At 36.8% G+C, this 23,942-nt stretch overlaps 1 protein-coding gene across 3 annotated transcripts; it reads left to right on the top strand.

Annotated features, from left to right (window-relative positions):
• Window positions 1-722: 722 nt before the first annotated feature.
• On the top strand, window positions 723-19,377 carry LOC306867854 (globoside alpha-1,3-N-acetylgalactosaminyltransferase 1-like). Of its 3 annotated transcripts, none has more exons than XM_079413773.1 (11): window positions 723-855; window positions 14,139-14,288; window positions 14,717-14,841; window positions 16,329-16,358; window positions 16,464-16,508; window positions 16,749-16,784; window positions 16,945-16,980; window positions 17,062-17,106; window positions 17,667-17,699; window positions 17,806-17,940; window positions 18,083-19,377. In XM_079413773.1, the coding sequence occupies exons 3-11, from the start codon at window positions 14,786-14,788 to the stop codon at window positions 18,771-18,773; spliced, it is 1,107 nt and encodes a 368-aa protein (XP_079269899.1). In that variant the 5' UTR covers window positions 723-855; window positions 14,139-14,288; window positions 14,717-14,785; the 3' UTR covers window positions 18,774-19,377. The 3 variants fall into 3 exon arrangements, with proteins under 3 accessions (XP_079269899.1, XP_079269900.1, XP_079269901.1); XM_079413774.1 differs by lacking the exon at window positions 17,062-17,106 and adding an exon at window positions 2,470-2,570; XM_079413775.1 differs by lacking the exon at window positions 17,062-17,106.
• Window positions 19,378-23,942: the final 4,565 nt, after the last annotated feature.

The raw sequence follows: 23,942 nt of genomic DNA, 5'->3' as shown, positions 1-23,942 counted from the left end.
AAGTTGATATTTTTATTTCCTTTGTGTGCAAAAAAATATTCTTGTAGCTTCGTAAAATTATGGTCACATGGATTATTTTAATGATGTCCTTGCTACGTTTCTGGACCTTGATCGTGGAAGGACCCTTGCTGTCTGTGCAGGATCAGAGAGCTCTTGGATTTCATCAAAAATACCTTAATTTGTGTTCTGAAGATGAACAAAGGTCTTACGGGTTTGGAACGACATGAGAGAGTAATTACAGATTTTTTTTTTTTTTTGGATGAACTATTACTTTAACAGCTAAGCATAAGCAATTTTTGACATTTATTTGCATCAAAGTGTTGTTTTGAGACAACTTCAAACTTCTCGAGTCAATTTGTATCAACGTATGTTAGGCTGAATTAGCAAGTCTCTTTAGCATTGCTGAATCTGCATTCGGCATATTAACATTTAAATGTTTTCCTTCATAGTCTATACCTAATCACAGTGTATTCAGACCTGTTCAGTACAAGGGTGAACAAAAATTTAACTGATAGATGAATATCGCTTTGGAATCATTGTTTAGCGTTTTTAATATGATTTATTTATTTTTTATTTATTTATTTATTTATTAGATAAAATGCTCCATATGAAGTATACAGAACATTATTGTAGAAAATATCTCCCCGAAACATGGACTTTCCCGAACACCCCCATCATTCAGACTGAAATGGACTGTGCAAAAGTTTGCGCTCGGGTTCGCTAGGTGACGGAGTGGGAAAGTGAGTGGTAGAACACAGAGAGTTCGGCTGTGCATTATATAGTTTAGAGAGGAAACGAGTGAATTATATCTTCAAAGTGTACATCGATTGTGTATATGTGTGCGTGCATCACGATGTAAGTACCCGAGTGTGTATACAAGTAACTGTTTGACATGTATAACACCGAATACGACAGTTACATGCAGATGTTTACACTTGATGATGTTATGTGACTGCGTTATCGTCAGTCAGCTGTTATTTGAGTCATTTAACATTCATGTTACATGCATATGTGTATTTATCTAAAAGCAAAATGACTCTGTTATAGTATAACAGCATGTAGGCGCTCTGAGTTGTTTACTACATCAGCAACACCACATGAGCAGCAGTAGCCGCGTGCACGTGAACGACGCATGCACATCAGCGCACTTTCTATATGCTTTGTGTTTGAGTTAATTTACATAGTAATTTAGGCAGTTTGAAGTTAAGCTGCAGTACAGTGTTACAGCGTAATAGTTTCCATTAGTTATTCATTTGTTTACTAGTTGATACATGTCAATTGTTATATATTTATTCACTCATGTTTGTATTTGTTTAATTTGTTACAGAACCACACAATATTCATGCACGATCAATAAACAAGATTTGAAGCAGATACTGGACTGAGACATTGTTGTCCTGACCCGTAACTCGTAGCCGTCAGCATATATAAACCAGTCAGACAAAAAAGAGAAATTACAATTATTAAAAAAAGAAAACGAGTTATAGTTTGATTACTATCTCCAAGTTGTGATTGCGACAACAGCACCTCCTGTAGGCTGTTAACATTTGCATGCATGCAGTAGCCTATAGCCTATATTATCAAAAGAAAATATTTCTAAACGAGGGAAACTTTTTCAATTAGATGTAATTTACTGTATAGGAATATTTTATTTTTTTTGCCTTAAGTGTGATCGCCCCGTCACTAAACACCAACACCAATCCACAATCAATCAAATCAAATATTGCTTCCATCACGTGGTGTACCTATGTCAACTCAAGCCTCTGTTCATTGTAAGTTGCGCTGCTCGGTGTCATCGCTAAACTCAGTATGAAGAACCTTGGTTTAATCTGTCTTTTCCCATTATTGGTAAACTGTAAGTTGTTGTATTTATTTATTTATTATTTTAAACTATTAAACGCTTTCGGTTCGGTTCGATTTACGTCTTTTTAGGAAGTTTGCTGGCTTCCTGCCTCTGATTTTAGCCTATTACACACACACAGGGACGGATTATGGGTTGTGTGGGCCCCTGGGCAAAACGTTCGCGAGGGCCCCCCCCTTAAAAAAATAAAAAAACGCCAGCATTGTCTGGGATGGCTAGTTGTTACGTCATCATGCCACAAACTAGTGCGGCGTACGCATACCGTGTTGTAAAAGCAGAATGATGTTGACAAAACTATCTTTTGCCGCTTTTTACATCGGAAAAAGTGAAAAGAAGGTGGCTTAAGTTGATACAGTAAGTTGGATCTCAAATTATAATCAGTACAGCCTAATGCCATTACCTCACGTTAATGTTAGCACCAGGTTACCCATCTCTGTTTATAGAGACAGGTAGCAACGTAGCACAACCAGATCGTACCATAACAAACATTATTTGTTTGAATTATCCAGAATGTGCTAGTTCGAAATAGAAATGGAAATATCTATGAACCAAGTGAACCAAAATGCCATGTATGGTACCTGTTATAATCTGCAATTGTTGCTTTGCAGCTTTCCCAAAGAAGACAATTACATCCTCGTAGCTAGGGGGCAGCCATATCATGCGCAGGGCCAGGAACAAATAAATTCAAGGACACCAACAGAATGAAATGGTAAAGTAAGCGAAATCACAAATACTACCCACCCGTGTCATATTTAATAAACCAATAACTTAGATAAACAGCAGGTTTACACGTGGGTTGTCAGAATGTTGTGGAGAAGTGCGCTCATGTAGTTGAGAGGTGGCCGGGCGTTAGCTTGCCAGATGCAAGTTGACATGTATAAATCTGACGATGGTATAAGGTGCAACAAATAGACCCAACAAGAAATATGATGCGCTCAAAATAATATGTGAGGTGAATTTCTTGCCAACTAGAGCCACGGCTGGCAAATGATAAATGAAACCTATTGTCCTACCTTAAAACTTCGTAGCTACAGTTAATGTTGTCGTTAGCTGTGTGATCCTTTTGTCTTCTTGCCGGCTCATGGAAGTCTTTATCAGTTTAAATTTGCGATTGTAGATCTACTTTTATTACATTACTTTTCGTTCTTTTACTTTATGCCATATAGATTTAGGAGGGCAAGCATACTATAATACAGATTGAAACAAAAAAAAAACACGTTGCGCCATGACAAGAAAAACATATCCATGATTTCAACTTGGGAATGCCCACTAGAAACGTCTACCGCACGCCCATATAATTCTTTTCTTTTCTTCATTTAAATTGCTTAATTTTCTGTCAAATCCATGTGCATTTGCTATTACTGACCAACTGGGCTGAAATTAACGATACCCTTGTTTAAAAGCATGGCTTTTCTTCCCTTAGCAACCGTTGGCATGGGTAAACAAAATCAACTAAGCAATATGATCTGTCTTATTCTGTTATTAACACCAACTTTCTCAAATTAATTCAAATATTTATTATTTGGAGTGTCATTATTGATGTCACGTACATTCACATCAGAAGAGAACAGAGCGACGAAAGTCATTATTTCTCTATGGAGAGTCGGCGAATTGGCCGAACAAAGCAAATTCACTGGCAGCGAAGCGAATTGGGCGACCAGAGCAAAAAAGAGAAGTTAAAAGTCAGTTAACCTTATGTAATGAGTTATGACGCGGTTCGGTGAAAACCAATTCTAATATATAGATTTACCAACGCCCCACGGTAACAGGCTAAATCAAACATTCCAATGAGCGAACAAAGTGAATAAAGCAAATTCAACAACGAAGCTTCTTCAACGGCCTTGGCGACGTGTTCGCTTTGGTCTCTCCTGGTGTGAACGTACAGTGAGAGCCATGTTGGGGCACGGTTAGTGATCACACTACATGTGCACCGTGTCCAGCTGAACCATGCCAGAATCCACCTGTGTACCATATCCCCGTACAGAACGGAGTGATCAGGGGTGTAGTGGTAAAATAAGAGGTGGGTGAACTACGAATTCTGTGATCACATTTTGTGCATAAACTATACTATGATGTGCATTTAGATCAATTGAGAAGTGGGTAAACTCTAATTTTGAAATTTCAGAGGTGGGTAAACCGTGTTTACTTGCATTTAGCCTCCACTACAGCCCTGGGAGTGATTACACTGGTCAAACTCTTACACTGCTACACTGGTCTGGGGGCCACTCAGCGGGCAGGTTAACCGCCTCCATCCCACCATGCTACCGCTCCCTAGTCAGAGGGCCTTCTGTAAGGCTGTTAACACGCCCCCCTCCCCTCCCCCCAGAAGCCAGGGGCCCCATGGTAGGGGCCCTTGTAATCAGATGGCCCTCTAAAGGTACACTACACCCTCCTCCCTAGGGCCTCCTAGTAGGGCCCTCATAATCAGAGGGCCCTCTAAAAGCCCCCAAAGCCCCCATCCTCCCTAGGACCCCCTGATAGCCAGAAGCCAGGACTATAATAGGAGGGCCTAAGAGGGCCTTCTAAAAGTAGGCTCCCATGCACCCATTTCCCTTTAAAGTTCCTATAGCAGGGCCGGGGGCCCCCTGAAAGCACTGACCCCCCCACCAGCACCACCACCACAATTCAAGGGCCCTTGGCAGCCAAACGCCCTCCCTATAGGGTCAGGGGCCCTTGTAGGCAGAGGATCAAAGAATGTAGGCCCTCTAAAATAGACAAACGAAAATACATTGTTGATAAGCGTTGCAAATTGTTTTGGGCTAGGGGCCCCACGGGCCCCCTGCACCCCTGTAATCCATCCCTGGACAGAGCACACCCCTGTCTAATACCTCTAAAAAATCTAAAGGGGGCACATAAGTCACCATTTATCTTCAGTAAACTTTCAACATCACAATATAAGACTCAACCTATCAATAAAAACTTTATTAAAACCAAAAGCTTTTAGAACATCCCATAAATAACTATGTTCCACTCCATCAAACGCTTTTTCTTGATCTATTGATATTAAACCAAAATTAACGTCCAAGAGCTTACCAATATCAAGAAAGTCTCTAAGAAACGAAATATTATAAAAAATGTGCCTACCTGGAACACAATAAGTCTGATCAGGGTGAATAATTTCACCTAAAACCTTACTTAATCTATTTGCTAACACTTTAGATTTATAATCACTGCACAGCAAAGAGACAGGCCTCCAATTTTTAATGTCACTCAGGTCTCCTTTCTTTGGCAGTAGAGTAATGACTGCTCTGTGGCAACTCAGTGGTAATTTTCCACTGCTCAAACTGTCCTTGATGACTGCAAGCAGATCTGCACCAATCTCAGGCCAAAATGACTTATAAAAGTCTGCAGATAGGGCATCTATTCGCATTCCATACTTTGAAGAGCTTTCTGTAGCTCTTCTAAAGTCAACACTCTACAAAGCTCGCCATTGGCATCATCCGATACCTGAGGAAGACCTTCAATAAACACATTATCACTGTCTGACCTGTGTGTAAGCTCGCTGCTATACAGTTCTTCATAAAACTTTACTGCCCTCTTACGAATCTCTATATGATTCAACAAGAGTGCACCACCCTTGGAACGTAAGCCATAAATACATCTTTTTTGACCATTTTTTTTTCTCCAAATTAAAAAAAAAAATGTGAAGGTATATCCATCCACTCTATATTCTAGAAATGGGATCTGATCAGAGCCCCTTGTGCTTTCAGGTTTAAAAATTTTGCCAATTCTTTCCTTTTTTATATAAAGTTCCAATAAGGTCTTGATTTTGTTCAGCATCAATAGATTCTTGAAGTTTCTTTATATCTTCTTCTAATTTTTCCATTAAATTAGTTAAGTCTTTAGTGATGTTGCAAGCATACTGTTGACTCAATTGTCTAATTTGTATTTTACCGAAGTCCCACCACTGCTGCAAGGATTGGAAATCAGACTTTCTGGTTCTAAACTCATTCCAAAAAAAATGAAAAATACCCCTAAATTCCAAATCAGTTAATAAACTATTATTAAAATGCCACAACGCACTCTTAGGTTTTATAGAACCTAAACTATGATCCGAAAAACTGACTGGAACAATAAAACAATCTCTGAAAATATTAAGTTGATGACTAAAACCATAAAATCTGTCCAACCTTGCTAACGACAACATATTATTATATGAATGACACCAAGTAAACTGCCTCTTATGAAAATTTTTCCATATGTCTATTAAATCATGCATTTCTATTAATTGAATAAGTCTTTTTCGAGAAGCCATATGGGGCTCAGCATGATTTCTATCAGAGGCATTTTCTGTACAGTTAAAATCCCCCTCCTATTAAAAACAAATATTCGATGTTACAATCACTTATTGCTTTACATAATATATTTAAAAAACCCATTCTTTCAACTGCATTGGTGGGAATATAGATACATAAAAAAACATAAAACTGATTTTCAAATTGAGCTCTTATCTTCAATAATCTTCCCTTTACAATTTATTCAACTTGATATGAAACTGGAATAAAGTTCTTTGAGAACTGTTACACTCAGAAAGATCAGTTTCACTCTCAGTATCAGTTTGACTCGAGTCCACTTTATCCATTCTTTTTGGTTTACTGTAATGACGCTGTTTCATTCTTCTCTTTTGTGGTGTCTTAAAAACACACTCATCCTGTTCTTCCAATAAACAATGATCTCCTACCATCTCCATGTCTTGATTTTTGTCTGAACTCTGCTTATCACCTGAACCATTAAGTGACTGCATCTTATCAGATACAGAATCTTCCTCCATCTCAACCACAGTTCGTCTTTCGTGACTGCATCTTATCAGATACAGAATCTTCCTCCATCTCAACCACAGTTCGTCTTTCGTGACTGCATCTTATCAGATACAGAATCTTCCTCCATCTCAACCACAGTTCGTCTTTCGTGACTGCATCTTATCAGATACAGAATCTTCCTCCATCTCAACCACAGTTCGTCTTTCATCACCCATTTGTTTCGAAGTTGCTACATCACCTGATAGATCAGTTTGGTTTACATCTGCAAATTTTTGTGCATTATTACACTAGCTGTTGTAGGCAACTCCTCTCTAACAGTTTGTACTACCTCCTCTTCACCTGCCTTTTCAACTGAGACCAACTGAACATTATGTTTAGAGTTTTCTTCTTTTCTCGGACAAGCCCTCACAAAGTGTCCTATTTCCCCACAACTAAGGCATCTCATGTTATTGGTTGTGGCAAAAATCACAATTGAATTCATTGTGCTTAAAGTTAAACGTTAAGTCCAACTCTTCTCGGTTATCCTTTAACACCATAAACACAAAGCGTCTAAACGACACTACATGTTTTACAGCCAATTTGAATCATTTTTATTGGTGAGACTAATTTACCGTATCGCTCTAACATTTGTGCAAGCACCTCATTTTTAATGAAAGGCGGTACGTTTGACAGGATAACCTTCTTTGACGGCATGGACAACGATAGCACCGAAACAAACGCATTGTCAATTATGACTTCACTTTCAACCGCGATGTTCGCCAACTCAATAGTTTTCATAAACACAACAACCGCGCCATTCATTCTCGAAGCTGACACAACATTCTCACAACCAACCACCTCTCCACCGCTAAACTACAATCCTCAACACTAGATTTCGAATCTATTTTCACGGCATGACGCCTTGTCAATGAATTAAAACTCCCGCTGCCTAGGGCAGCCATGCTCAAACAATAAAAAGACATGTGTTTTCCATCTAAATTATACAAAAAGAGAAAATTAAAAATGCCTAGCAGTACACACATCACGTTAATTAAGTTTGCTACTATTTGCAATTGTTAAATTTAATAATCATATTAATAATTGAATCATTGTTCATGTATGATACACCTTGATAGTAGCTTGTACCTGTGATTGTTGATCAGTTAGTACACTGTAAGAAAAATATCTAGAAAAATGGAAAAGGTATTATATAGTAATTTTCAAGGATATTATCCGTTATCAGTTATCTATTATCCATTGTAACCCTGCAACCCGAAAACACAAAATATAATGTGTAATTTAAAATGCAGGTAAAAAAAAAAAAACCTGTGAAAAATCAATAAGGAAAATTCCTTCATATTAACATAGTGGCTTGTGACCTATTTTTACAGACTTCTTAGAGTGTAGCACACTTACTAACTACTAACACACTGCTTAAAAATATGATTGTTCAGAATGTGTGGTTTACTAGCTAATAAAAATATACAACTTAAATTGTAATCGTTCAAAAATGTGTTCAATTGATCAAAAACTGTTGAACAATTAAATTTTGTACTTAAAAATACTTATATTTTAATATTATATTAGTATTTATATTATTTTACTTAAAATATATAAAATATATTTTTGACTTGATTTGATGTAGTGACACAATTTTGCATCGTGATTACATAATGACGTCATTTAGAAACTTTTACCAACAAACCTTCCTTGGACCTTCCTTTAGCAACTTTCCCTGAAAATTGCTTGGCAACACTGGGGTCCATTGCATCAGACACGTTTTTTTTTCACTGACACGCCCCCAACTCAGAAACTCTGGGCTTAAAAAAAAAATGAGTTTCCCACTCTTTGTGGTGGTGTTCATATGTGTTCAACTCATAAATACGATGTATCCGACATGACTTGAACGCTCCAAAGTCTTGGACCCGAACCATCTATCTGGAGACCACAATATCCGACACTTGAGGGTGAATGTTTGACAAGTAAACAAACACTTTGGCACACAAAGAGCACCCTAACTGCATCGAGGTAAACCAGAAAACCTTGCAAACAAATGTTTGCCAATTATATCAGTTTCTCAAACAAAGGCCTTTTTGCGATTAGTAACACTCCAGAGTCCACATTCAACCGTGTTTTGTTTCCTGATGATGGTTGGTTTACCTCATTAGTGAAAACTCATTCAGAGTAGGTGCAGACCATCATCATCATCATAATGGCCCACAAGTTAGTATCTGGACACTGTCACGATCCCCTAAAAAAACTTTTGCTGATAATTTACTCACCCCCATGTCATCCAAGATGTCCATGTCTTTCTTTCTTCAGTCGAAAAGAAATTAAGGTTTTTGATGAAAACATTTCTCCATATAATGAACTTCAATGGGACCCAAACGGTTCAAGGTCAAAATGACAGTTTCAGTGCAGCTTCAAAGCGCTTTAAACGATACCAGACGATGAATAAGGGTCTTATCTAGCGAAACGATCGGTCATTTCAAAAATAAATAAAAAAAGTTTAAGTTTTATAAGCACAAATGCTCGCCTTGCTCTGTTCTGTGATTTGATTAACTTTATTAATCCCAAAGGGAAATTCACATGTCACAGCAGCTCATCACAAAAAATTAATAAAAAGGAAAAGATACTTCATAATACAATATTTCATACAGCCCCATAGTTTCAAGCATCATAATACACTCTACACTATATTACACAAATACAATTTAAAATAATACATCAATCATCTAATATGACATCGATTATATAAGCTAATGGCTGTTGGTAAAAATGACTTTTTATATCGTTCCTTATAACACCGGGGCTGAATTAATCTTGAGCTAAAAGTGCTCACACATGCTTGAACTGTTCCATGAAGAGGATGACAATCTTGTTTCATTATACTGACCAATGACAACATACCTGGCCGTGTTCTGAGAGACTGTGCTGCACAGCTGACAGATGTCCTAACAGATATCTTCAACACCTCGCTGAGTCAGGCAGTCGTCCCCACGTGTTTCAAATCCACAACAATCATACCGGTACCAAAGAAATCACCTGTGTCCTGTCTCAATGACTACCGTCCCATAGCACTGACTCCAATCATGATGAAGTGCTTTGAGAGGCTAGTCATGCATAACATCAAAACCAGCCTCCCCAACACACTCGACCCGCTCCAGTTTGCATACCGTCCAAACCGCTCTACGGACGACGCAATTTCCTCCACCCTCCACCTGGCTCTTACCCACCTAGAAAATAAAGACTCCTATGTTAGAATGCTGTTCATTGACTTCAGCTCGGCATTCAACACAATAATCCCACAACAGCTCATAAATAAGCTAAACCTGCTGGGCCTTAACAATTCCCTTTGTAACTGGATCCTGGACTTTCTAACTGGAAGACCTCAGTCAGTCCGTGTCGGCAACAACACCTCGAGCACTACAACACTGAGCACAGGTGCCCCACAAGGCTGTGTGCTCAGCCCGCTGCTCTTCACACTGCTGACCCACGACTGCACTGCCAAGTTCAGCTCCAACCACATCATCAAGTTTGCTGATGACACAACAGTGGTAGGTCTCATCAGCAACAACGATGAAACGCACTACAGAGAGGCACAGCTGGCTGAATGGTGTGGCACAAACAATCTGTCCCTCAATGTGGAGAAGACAAAGGAGCTTGTGATGGACTTCAGGAGAAACTCCGTTGACCACCCCCCACTGACCATCGACAGCTCGACTGTGGAGAGAGTCAGCAGCACTAAATTCCTGGGGGTGCACATCACAGAGGATCTCACCTGGACCACCAACACCATGTCACTCTCCAAAAAGGCACAACAGCGCCTACACTTTCTCCGCCGGCTGAAAAGAGCAAGTCTCCCTCCACCCATCCTCACCACATTCTACAGAGGCACCATTGAGAGTGTGCTGACCAGCTGCATCACTGTCTGGTACGGGAACTGCAGTGCTGCTGACCGCAAGACCCTCCAGCGGACAGTGAACACAGCTGCAAAGATCATCGGTGCCCCTCTCCCCTCCATCCTGGACATCTTCCTTACACGATGCTCCAGCAAAACCAACAGCATCGTGAAGGACTCCACCCATCCCTCCCACAGTCTCTTCCAGCTCCTACCATCAGGAAGACGGTACCGGAGCATCAGAGCCTGCTCCGCCAGACTGCTCAACAGCTTTTTCCCCCAGGCTGTGAGAGCCCTGAACTCAAACCACCCCGCCCCCCTCTGAAACCCCATGCAAACCCCTACCTCCTGAACATGGACCACCCCCCACCCCAAACCTTACCACACCAAAGAAAAACTGTATGGAACTTTAATTATTTTTTTATTTATTTTATTCTTATTTTTCTTTACACTATGGACACTCTCCTCTATGTGCACTATGGACACTTTACACTATGGACACTTACACTTTACACTATGTGCACTATGGACACTTACACTTTACACTATGTGCACTATGGACACTTACACACACTGCTGCGTGTGCACAATCTCACAAAAGACTCAGCAATATATGTATGTTTACATGCTCATGCACTACAAATCATCCTGCACTGTTCCCCAACCAGCTGCTGACTCAAATGTCTCTCTTTGCACATGTACAGTATTTGTGAAGCATTCGTATAGTTTGTATTTTTTATCTTCTATTTTTTAGTTTGTATAGGGTAATATTTATGTGAAGCATTCGTATAGTTGTATTTTTTATCCTTTATTCTTTTAGTTTGTATAGGGTAAATACCTATATATATATATATATATATATATATATTAGTATACTTATAGTTAAATCTGTTAGTAGTGTATAGGTTTATAGTGTTTTTTTACTTCATTGTTGTATGACTGTATTTATGTAGCACCGTGGTCCTGCGAGACACGACATTTCGTTCCACTGTATGTCCCCACATGTAGCGGAATGACAATAAAGCTCAACTTGAACTTGAACTTGAATTTATCAGTCATTCTATCCTGTGCAATCACATCAATAGTGGGCAACACGCAACCCACAACAGAACCTGCCTTTGATGCGCGTTCGTACGCAATTACGTGGAAAAGGTCACGGTTGACTTAGGCGGAAGTACCGAGTCAGTAGGCTTTTTAATATTAAAACACCCAGGATACGCACACGAAATGGGTATTTTAAACGATAAACTGACACAAAGACATTTGAATATGTGTATATGGTCCTCCTTCCGCACATTTGTAAACACTGACTCGGTACTTCCGCCTAAGTCAACCGTGACCTTTTCCACGTAATTGCGTTTCTCTGACTCATCTTTAACATTTTGGGGTTCGACTTCTCATCAACGCCTCTTCCTAATAGCCGTTCAACTGCCAACAACAGATTGTTGATGAACAGTGTTATTCTTTTACACTGAATACATTGTGATGAATAACTTTTTAATTGTGGAGTTTGTGCTCTTTCTAGATATTTGCGCATTGTGAAATTTTGAGTGTATCCAAAGACGTGTACAATGACGGTGCACTCTACTGATGGACGGATTGATCCTGAAGTATAAATTTAATACTGGTGTTGTACAGAAAGAATCCACACAAATAAATATCGATACTATGGTATTTTTAAATTATTTCATTGATTTAGCACGAAGTGTAATGCGTAAAATAAGCTTTGAAGTGCAAAAATAAACTATGTCAGCAAATAATTGTGTGAGAGAGAACTGATCTGTACATATATAAATACTGAAAGACAAGCAAACAATCAAAGAGCGTTCGCTGCTGACACTGCGCTTATTCAAACCATAGACTGTGATTCAAACACAGCTGTCTTTGCCAAAAGCATCACAAGCATTGGGAGATCATGAGAAATCATTCAATGCGATCAACGGCCTCATGATGCATTTGGAAAACAGCTAAAAACATAGCTTATCAGATAGAGCAGGGATTCCCAAACTCGTTCCTGGAGCCTCCCCAACACCGCACATTTTGCATGACTCCTTTATCAATCACACCTGATTCAACTCATCAGCTCATTAGTTGCAACTACAAGACCTGAAATTGCAAAGAGGACACTGGCAACGTGCTGTCAGACAAGACAGTAGTTTACTTTTCATATGAAACAAAGTCTCAGCTTTCAAAGTATATTGTATTTTTAGACTTTACAGTAATTTTACTATTTAATGTGATTTTTTTTTGTAGAAAAACCAGCACTGATGGGTATTTCATAGTAAAGCATAAGGCAAACTGTGACTATCATATGTCTAAAATGGAAACACACTTTTAAACCACATGCTATTGACACATCAAGACAAACACCCACTGACACGCACCACAGATATCCTGTAATAGACTCATGCTTGTGCAGACTCTGTTTGTCAAACCACATCTCTGTACAAATGGAAATGTGTCAGACCACAGCAGATCTTATTTTTCCACTTACAAACTGAGCTGCTACAGCCTCAAATTGCCAGGGGTCTTTAAAAGTAGTAGAACAAAATGGCATATTTACAGAACAACAGTAAAATTGCAATAGGCGTACTAATATTTATGGCCATCTTAATTTCTTTTCTTTCAAATGTTAAACTATCAAGATTTTCTATTGGTAGAAAACCAAAAGGAGACCATAAAGTTTTGTTGACAACAGATTTATAACTGATGTTGTTGATGGCACCTATTGCATTTTCAAATGCGCTCTAACCAAGTGCACTTAATGATATAGAGTTTGTGAGAAGCAGAAGTTGCTGGATCATGAGCTGTTTGTGTGTTAATGATCTCATGTTTCACTCTAAACCCGCAGAATGCCGGACTGTATATTTATAAAATTTATTTGCAGCCTTTAAAATTTATGATCACAGCATACTTATACATTACTAATTCATAAAGTAACACTGGTTTATACACTCGGCAATGCTGATTTTTACTTGCATTTAGTGCTTGCATGGTTTAATATTAGGTTCACACAACCATTTTATTCTTAATTCCTTGTATAGCAAAGCAGTTCTACACTACACAAATTTCAAAGATGATATTCTTGTTCAAAGCTGTTGTTAATGCACAGAAATGTTTAATCCTCACTTGTTTTTAGTGATATTAACAAATTAATGTATACAATTAGAGCCGTTTCACTTGTACAAACATCCTGTGACTATCATTAAAAAGAAAGAAAACCTTTTTTTTTTAGATAATTTATAAATCAAATTCAGAGGAACTTTTAATAAAAGTTAAGTAGCTGTTTTTTTTTTTTTTTTTGTATGGTGAAATTGAAGCTCAAATGAAACATCAACATAGAAATGTTCATTTGAACACCAGCAGAGAGCTGGATCTTTACACATGTATGGTCATAAAGTGTTGAGTAGGCCAACTTGTTGAAATAATTTAGATTAGCATTTCTGTGTTTATATCCCGTGTGTTTTCATGCAGTTTTGAGAAATATAGAATTGTGTCATTGGATCATTGCCAAACCCAGTAATTACACACATTGTGGCTGCTGCTGCTGCTGCTTCTTCTTCTTTAAAAAGGGTTATTCCGTAATACTTGTTTGTACCACTTGCCTTCTTGGTCAGTTTTTCTGTGTTTCCTGCAGATGCAGAAGATCCCGACTGCAGCTACAATCAACAGAGATCCAATAACAGCAGAGATCAGCACTATCAGGGAGTCTGGATGTGAAGGAGACTGTCCATCTGGTGCTGTAATGTCAAATAAGTGAATGTGTCAGTCTGATGTACAACAAAAGGTAGAGATTAGGTCACTAACATCAGTGCTGTCGTGTGTTGTTGTGGGTGTATATGCATGGATCGTGTTTATATGTGTTAGCGAGTGTCTATAGGTGTATGCATGCATCAAGTTTATATGTATACGCAAGTTATTCACAAGTGTATATGCATTCATTACTAACATAATATGTATTGGTATGGATTTCATATTAGTGTGCACGTGTATTTCATATATTGAACATCCAATAGTATACATGAATATGTGAGTAATTTATAGGTGTATATGCAGGTGTTTTATGTATGTATTGATAAGCGAAGTTTGATTTAAATCCTATGTGCCGGCTCATACTTTAAGCTGCAGTTTGTTGCACCCTAATGTGTCTATTTGACTCTAAAATGCACAGACTCCTCCTTCCTTGTCCTACATCTCTCAAATCTCTCTCTACAGCTTTATTCCTCTCACTTCTGCCTATGTCTCTAACTTCATATCAGTGTGGACATAAGTATTCCAGGAATAATGTTGGGCCGTCGGAATGTTCTCATCATTGTGTTCTTTGGGATGGCATTGAGTGGGTATGTAATTACTTTTTAGCAATATTACATTGTTTGTCTTAGTGTTTGGGTTGTGAATTGATGTGATAATAATGCATTATTATTTCTCAGAAGTCGGTAGCATTACCACTGCTTGAAATGTGGCCAGGAGGAGTAGGGGAGAGCGGGGCACAAAGTAACAATTTTTGACTTTCTCAAATTGTGTAAATCCAGTTGGTGTTCAGAGTATAATTTTTTTATCCACAGTAATTTCACACTTGTCTAGTACAAATATGTCGCTTTGTTTCATAGTGTATACGTTTTTCTTTATTTACCCTCAAAAATTTGAAATGTGACAACATGCCCCTAGGTGGGGTACATTGTAACAGCTGAGGGGCACGTTGTAACATGACCATATGACACCCTAAAATGTTATCTGATCTTATGAAAAAAATATACAAGATAAACTAAAATATTTTGTCAGTAAAATAAAATAATTATTTATTTTAAAATAAAATAATGGCGTTTTTTAATAATTAAAAGTAATCTGATTTTTGAGTTTGACAATGAACATTGCAACCTACATGGGACGGCCCATATAAACGAGCCAAAATGCTTTCCATATCTTGAAATAATAATTTCTGAACATTAAACAAGGATTGTCAGTCTTTATTCACCTGTTTCTCGTCGTTTCTCATTCAAATGTATTAAAGTAAATAGTGTGAATTACATCGCTAATGTCATAGAACAGTACGACAGGGCAGATTGTAACGCAGTGTTACACTTTACCCCATCTGTGCAACTTTAATTTAAAACCGGTTAGTGTCTTCTGCTAGTTATCGGGGCATTAAAAAAAAATGTAAACTGATAAATAACAGATTGGAGATTAAAATAATAGCATATTTGTCTCTTTTTAAATTAGTAATAAAAACTGAGATGAAAAATTTACTTAAGCCACAAATATAATTTTACTATGGTAAAATAAATGTTCAGCGATATCTTCAAAAGACTTTTGAATTTTGGCGCACTTTTTTTCTCTATATAATGTTGATATGGTAACTAGTAAATACTGTAAATTTGGTTATGCTAGCATGTGTGGAAATATTTAGAAAACGTGTTACTAACCCCGCGTTACTTTGTGCCCCGCGCTCCCCTACATGAAGTATTTAGTATAATATTGCTACTCTATTCTGTTTATGCACATTATTTTAGAAATAAGTTTAGAATTAATATTGAGAAAGATATTATACATTTCTAAAACTGCATTGTATAACCCCTTTAAAAATGTGTACATTTTAATTTTATTCTCAATATGTGTTATATTAAGGGTGGTTCTGGTTATGAAAGGAAACAGGAAAACAAAAGTTATGGTTGATTTTCAACCTTACAATATTAAGCAAATTATTACTCTGCATTTTCTGTGTAAATGACAAGCATAAGATATAAAACTCTACACTCTTAGAAAAGGATTAAACAGTTACACGTTTACAGAGATATCTCCTCATTAAGTTATTTGTCTTTCTTTACAGGCTCATTTACTTGAAACTTATCCAGTGCAGGTGAGTTTAGTGCAATTAGAAAAACATGGTGATGTAGTGTGTGTTGCTCTCTTGATTTGAGAAGTTTGCATTACCGAATAATTGTTTCCTTTTTACTGTTTTAAGCTACAATCATCAGATAACAGAACAAGACTTCAAGCAAGTAATGATGTGCGTATTCATACATCACACACACACACACACACACACACACACACACACAAACATGCAGACACATGCTAGTATTAATGTACATGCTCATTTTTAAACACACACACACACACAACATAATCAAATTCAACTGAGTAAGAGATTGACTCTGTTATTATGAGGCAACGGCCCTGAGTGTGTATGTTGTTCTCTTGATTTGAGAAGTTTGCAATACTGATTTTTATTTTTTACCGTTTTAAGCTGCAGTCAGCAGATAACAGAACAAGCCATCATCAAGTGAGTAATGGTGTGCATTACAATCAAACACACACAACATAATCTGATTCAACTGAGTAAGAGATTGACTCTGTTATTATGAGGCAACGGCCCTGAGTGTATGTTGTTCTCTTGATTTGAGAAGTTTGCAATACTGATTTTTATTTTTTACCGTTTTAAGCTGCAGTCAGCAGATAACAGAACAAGCCATCATCAAGTGAGTAATGGTGTGCATTACAATCAAACACACAACATAATCAGATTCAAATGAGTAAGAGTTTGACTCTGTTTTAATCAGGCCAAAATGGAAGCAAACGAGCTTTGGATTGCGCTCATCGCCAGGGTGTGTAAAACTTCATCTTCTTAAAAGTGACTTTATTTTTAGGCTGATCTGTAGTTAATGTGGTCTACTGCTCGAGACAAAAACATTTTTGGTTCATCGTTGTTTTTGTGGTTCTGGTCAGATGACCAGAGATAGTTCACAAGTTCACACTTACATATATTTAGCACGAGTTACGTAATGCGTATTTGGCGAGTATGGTAATACGTAGTTGGCGTGCTGTCCTGGGGAAGGGCTCTGAGCTCGGGAATGGCCCGAACCCAGAGTATCCCCCCGTGGTATGGTGAGAACTTAGTGATATTGGTGGAGAAGGGGTGGTGGAGGGATGCTGATAGACCGTCAAATGAGTGGAGGTATGTCAGCTGTATTTATGTCCGTGAGTTGATTGACTTGATTGCGTACCACTTGTGTTTAATTAGGCTAAGTATCTGACGTGCTCCTCCCGAACTTTGTTAATAAAACATCATAGATGAAAAAAAAAAAATGTGTATGTTTTTTTAATGTGTATCAACTTCATGAACCAATAAAATGTCTGTTGTTCTTTCTGCTTATTTTCATTACAGGTTGTTGTACAACCAGCCGAGTGCGTTGGTAGGGTGAGTATTATGTTTTTATATCAACTTCTTGTATTAAATGGAATGGATGGAATGATTACAGTGCTTATTGTGTTTTTTTTATTTTTGTTTTTGTTTTTTTATGAAGTCGGACAGATGTTGCTTCTGTGACACCATGGTCAGCTCCAATCATTTGGGAGGGAACCTTTGAGTCCACACTCATCGACTCTTTCTACAAACAACAAAATCTCACTATAGCAACCACTGTCTTCGCTTTGGGGAAGTAAGTCTAAATTATACCTCTCATCTTGTATTTATAATTCTCATTTGTTTCCCCTCTGTTTTTCCTTGTTTCGGGAAATAGTAATCATTCAATGATAAATTAACCATAACATATATCCCTGTATTTGTTTTCTCTTTGTTAGATACATGCGTTTTGTCAAAGATTTTCTGGAGTCAGCAGAGCAACATTATTTTGTTGGATTTCGAGTGCATTACTACTTGTTTACAGATCAACCAGAATCAGTTCCTGAAGTAAAGATAGGTGAAAACCGTAGTTTGACAGTTCTAAAGGTTCAGAGTTTGAACAGATGGCAGGACATCAGTATGAGCAGGATGGAAAAACTGGAAAAACTAATAGAGAATGAACTAGTCAATGAGGCCGACTATATTTTTTGCCTTGATGTAGATACAAAGTTCTATGGCCGGTGGGGTGCGGAGTCTTTGGGTCGTCTGGTAGGCGTGATACATCCTTGGTTCTTTGATGCTCCAAGGGATCGATTAACATATGAGCGTAGACCAGAATCTAAAGCATACATTCCAGCTGGGGAAGGTGATTATTATTATGCTGGTGCTACATTTGGAGGTTCACTGGAGGATGTACATCATCTCACCAAAACCTGCAGGGAGCAGCTGAACATAGATGCTGCAAACTCCATTGAGGCGGTATGGCAAGAGGAGTCTCACTTGAACAAGTATTTTCTTTTGAACAAACCTAGTAAACTGCTCTCTCCTGAATATATGTGGCGGGGCGTCAATGAAAAAGCAGCCCAAATAAAAATAGTTCGCTTCTCTAATGTACCTAAAAACTATGCTGAAGTTCGCCCAAACCCATAGCAACTGTTGCCAGTATTCATCTACACTGACATGATGTGTTGTCACAGGCCTCCCATAAGACATTGTGAATCTGTTAACAGCTAATACTGGCAACAGGGAAGACGACATCTGCCACAAAGAAATAGATAATCACAGACATGTACAGATGTTTATGAGCACAATGTGGCATCAGAAACAATATCTGCCAAAATTGTTTTGAATAAACACACAATATCTTATATAACTTCTATAATATTTATAAATAGTTATCAAACTTTTTGCAATAGGCCTACTCTTATGTAACTGAACACAGTTTGCGTGTATTGTAAGCACTTTGTTTCACCAATTTAATTGTTTTACCACATTTAAGGAGCTACAAGGTCTGAAACTAAAACCAATTGTAAACTTGAAATGATATATTCTGGGTACTACTGCAAAAATTTAACCTGCCTTTTTGTATGTTTGGTTATACACTGAAACAATGTGTGACATTTTGACACCGTAAAAAATATGTATGTATGCATACATTTAGGAACATAAAATATACTTTATACTATATACTGATTGCTTTTAATTGTATTTGTTTATATTTGTATAAATAATTGAATATACATTTTAACATAAATAAACACAAACTATTGTATAGATCAGGGGTACTCAAATTCAGAGGCCAAGCGGGCCGCTTTTAAACTGCATACGATGCGAAAGGCCACAAATTACAATTTGCATCATCAGACTTTATTTGCAAATTTACTGATTTAGAAATACAGTTTATCACTTATCTAAGTCTTGCTTGTCCTTGTCCTATTTAAAATAAGACTGAGCAAAGTTTGATTAAAAGTTTGTTTTGCTATATTGATGCAAAAAAATTGCATTCATACTCAAACTATTGAACAAACTCAAAAATTGAGCAAATATAGTTCACAAAGTACTTTAGAAAGAAGTATTATTTTTCATATTTATGTTAACTATATTGTATCAATATTTTATTTAAAAATAGATATCACTATTCTCCCTCCATGATTCTGAACAAAACAGACAACTAAACAAAATAACATGTAATTTACTAGTTTCTAGAAAAAAATTGCTGCAGTCTATTTATAGAATACAGTATTCAACAAATTGATAAAAAAATTAAACAAATGGTTCATAACCAGTTTTGTGTAAGTTACTTCCAAACTGTAATATATTATAGATTACTTGTTACTGTTATTTAAAAGTAATTCCTTACCTTACAATATTACTATCTCAGAATTGTAATGCGTTACTTGACTCCTGTATTACTTTTGAGTTACTTTCACCAAAATATCTACAGAAGTAGAACTTAACATTCTAAAATGACAAAATGTACTAGAGGTACATAAAGCTCATAAAGGTAAGAGTAATACATCATTCGTAACTGTAAAGGGTCTACTTTTATTTGTGTGCACTCACAATACCAACAAAACGTTGTGCTTTTATTTTGAACAGGAAAAAATGAACCGAAAGTCAGCGAATACATGCCTCACAGACATGATAAATATATCCATAGAAAGCTTTAAATTACTACTTAACGAAATAAATAAAAACGAAAACAAAAACTATTTAATATAATCGAGCCATTGTCCACAAATGGCGAAAACATGGAACAGTGGTGAACCTTCCCAGGAGTGGCCGGCCGACCAAAATTACCCCAAGAGCGCAGCGACGACTCATCCAAGAGGTCACAAAAGACCCCACAACAACATCTAAAGAACTGCAGGCCTCACTTGCCTCAGTTAAGGTCAGTGTTCATGACTCCACCATAAGAAAGAGACTGGGCAAAAATGGCCTGCATGGCAGAGTTACAAGACGAAAACCGCTGCTGAGCAAAAAGAACATAAAGCTCGTCTCAGTTTTGCCAGAAAACATCTTGATGATCCCCAAAACTTTTGGGAAAATACTCTGTGGACTGACGAGACAAAAGTTGAACTTTTTGGAAGGTGTGTCCCCCATTACATCTGGCGTAAAATTAACACAACATTTCAGAAAAAGAACATCATACCAACAGTAAAATATGGTGGTGGTAGTGTGATGGTCCGGGGCTTTTTTGCTGCTTCAGGACCTGGAAGACTTGCTGTGATAAATGGAACCATGAATTCAGCTGTCTACCAAAAAATCCTGAAGGACAATGTCCGGCCATCTGTTCGTGACCTCAAGCTGAAGCGAACTTGGGTTCTGCAGCAGGACAATGATCCAAAACACACCAGCAAATCCACCTCTGAATGGCTGAAGAAAAACAAAATGAAGACTTTGGAGTGGCCTAGTCGAAGTCCTGACCTGAGTCCTATTGAGATGCTGTGGCATGACCTTAAAAAGGCGGTTCATGCTCGAAAACCCTCCAATGTGGCTGAATTACAACTATTCTGCCAAGATGAGTGGGCCATAATTCCTCCACAGCGCTGTAACAGACTCATTTGCAAGTTATCGCAAACGCTTGATTGCAGTTGTTGCTGCTAAGGGTGGCCCAACCAGTTATTAGGTTTAGGGGCAAGCACTTTTTCACACAGGGCCATTTGGGTTTGGATTTTATAAAACAGGTGCAGTTGATGATTTTTATCAATTAATTTATTAAATTCTGATTGGATATAAACAGTTAGGTCCACCCAAGTGAACAAAAGTATACTTTATTGTATTTGTAATATATTCCCTGCTTTAAAAGTACATTGCAAATATAATAACAAAAAAATACTATTTTTAAATATACAAAAAGTATATTAGCAGCATACTTTTGACTATTTTCAAAATACAACTTTTAACACACTTTAAAATAATTATAATTTAGTATATTTTCTAAAAAACATATTTTACAAAAATATGCTTGAATTTAAATTTCTGTAAATTTTTTATAAGTATATTTATTTGCATTTTACTTATATGGCACACTACATTACATCAAACATCCTTGATGCTTGGATATCATGATGTCCTTCATGTGGTGTGAAATATTCTGAAATAGTAAACAACGTTAGCAAAACAGCCATCATAAATGCTCCTCGAGCCGCTTGTTTACCGAGGCTTCGGTTGCATTAGTAAACTTAATTAGCATCACATGGTTTATGGTTATGCTCGATGAAACTGACGACGTGGATCATAAATACAGATGAACACAAAGTTTAAAACTAACAGTAACGTTACTGTAATATAGTGAATGTGTTTGTCTTGACGTTACCTTTTATGTGTTGGTTAGATCTCTCAGCCGTCCTCCTGGTTTAAAAGACAAAAATCACCGGACTTGTTTGTCTGTGTCCGACTGAGAAAGAAAATCACAAACAAATAACGTTATATGTTTTATTTTCCCACTAACAAACTGTGGTGTAAAACACTGCATATTTAACACTTGCCGTTGATAACTTTGATGCAATGGCGTGTTAGTTCCTCTCTGCATTAGCGTTGCTGAGCTGGTTAAAATAATAAGATACGAAAATAAATCATAAACGTTCAAAAGTGCTTTAAATAGGAATAAAGAAGCTTGAAATACTTACCTTTTCTTCCTGAGTTAAAGTTTTGAGTTTGAATGAAGCTCAGCTGTGATTGGACGGGTGACGTCACGGCCGCGGGTTTTGAATCGTTTTAGGAAACACTAAAAATATATATTTTGCCATAGCCCAAGTAAAAGTTATTACATTAAAAAGGTGTAATGTAGGCGTAATATGAAAAATGTATGTACAATGAAAAAATTTAATTTTTTAAGATAAGTGGTTGCAATCCATTTATTTTAGCTACATTTAAATAAAAATGTTGAAAGTTGGTCAACTAAATTTGTTTATTTCGATGTAGCTAAAACAAATGGATTGCAACCACTTTCTTTAAACAAATGTAGCAAATTCAATTATTTTTTTTTCTCTCCAGTGAAATAGTAAATATATTTACTATTGTTTATGTATTTATTTGTTTAGCTTTTAATTAGTTATAATAACCTACAGCCCTATACTCTATAAACATATTTTCTCCAAAAACATTATTTAATAAGCAAGTAAAAGAAAACGGTTGTTTCAAGTCTGTTCAATGCAGTCATGTTTGAACGGGAAACCTGATATATGATGTTAAATCAAAAGGAATTGTTTAAATAAAGTGAACAGCATCAAAAATCTTTTTTTTTCTTTTCTTCAGTGAGCAGTGTTCTTTATCATTCTTGTAATAACATGACTCTTAAAAAGAGATGAGTGATGGAAATTAATTAATAAGTGATGGAAATGCTGACCCTGATGGCTTTCAAGTGTGAGGATGGGCATCTTCTGCTTCCACTAAAGAGTGTGTGTGTAAGAGATTCTTCTTAGAGATGTTCAGCTAAATATATCCTGAACATTTACATATTGTCTCATAATGTATTTGCTGTCCATCCACAATCACTCAAATGGAAATGTGTAATTATTAGGTCTAAGGACAAACTGTATGTCATTCCACTTCCAAACAATATTGAAAGAGACAAACAACTCCTGGGGAACTACTTCTGCAGCTTTATACAGATATCATTGCCAATTGTTGTTTTTCAGCTTTGTTTCTCCATACAATTTATAATGATGTTATAATAATGCAGTGATATAATATTAATGCAGAGTGCGTGAACTTCACTTTTTGGCCTTGCAATATAGACAGTGTTTACTTGACTGTACACTTTATAATGCATTCGCTTTATTTGTTTATTTTTTTCTTTACTTTCTGAAAGCAATGTATGCCCAAGTAATTAAGTAAATTCCAAGCATGAAGAAGTAAACTTAAAAATTACTCAAAAATGTACATACTACAACTACAGGTTATTTAATAATGTACTTTGAAAGTACACTTTCAATGCATTGTTACAAAGATCATTTTCAGCACACAGTAAAAAAATATTCATAAAATATATTTAAGTAAAATGCAAATAAATATACTTATAAAAAATTTACAGAAATTTAAATTCAAGCATATTTTTGGAAAATATGTTTTTTTAGAAAATATACTAAATTACAATTATTTTAAAGTGTGTTAAAAGTTGTATTTTGAAAATAGTCAAAAGTATGCTGCTAATATACCTTTTGTATATTTAAAAATAGTACATTTTTTGTTATTATATTTGCAATGTACTTTTAAAGCAGGGACTATATTACAAATACAATAAAGTATACTTTTGTTCACTAGGGTGGACCTAACTGTTTATATCCAATCAGAATTTAATAAATTAATTGATAA

Source organism: Barbus barbus (assembly GCF_936440315.1).
Source record: "Barbus barbus genome assembly, chromosome: 49".
Taxonomy (NCBI): domain Eukaryota; kingdom Metazoa; phylum Chordata; class Actinopteri; order Cypriniformes; family Cyprinidae; genus Barbus; species Barbus barbus.
Note: the sequence above shows the minus strand (reverse complement) of the source record. Positions and strands in the feature narration are given on the sequence as shown.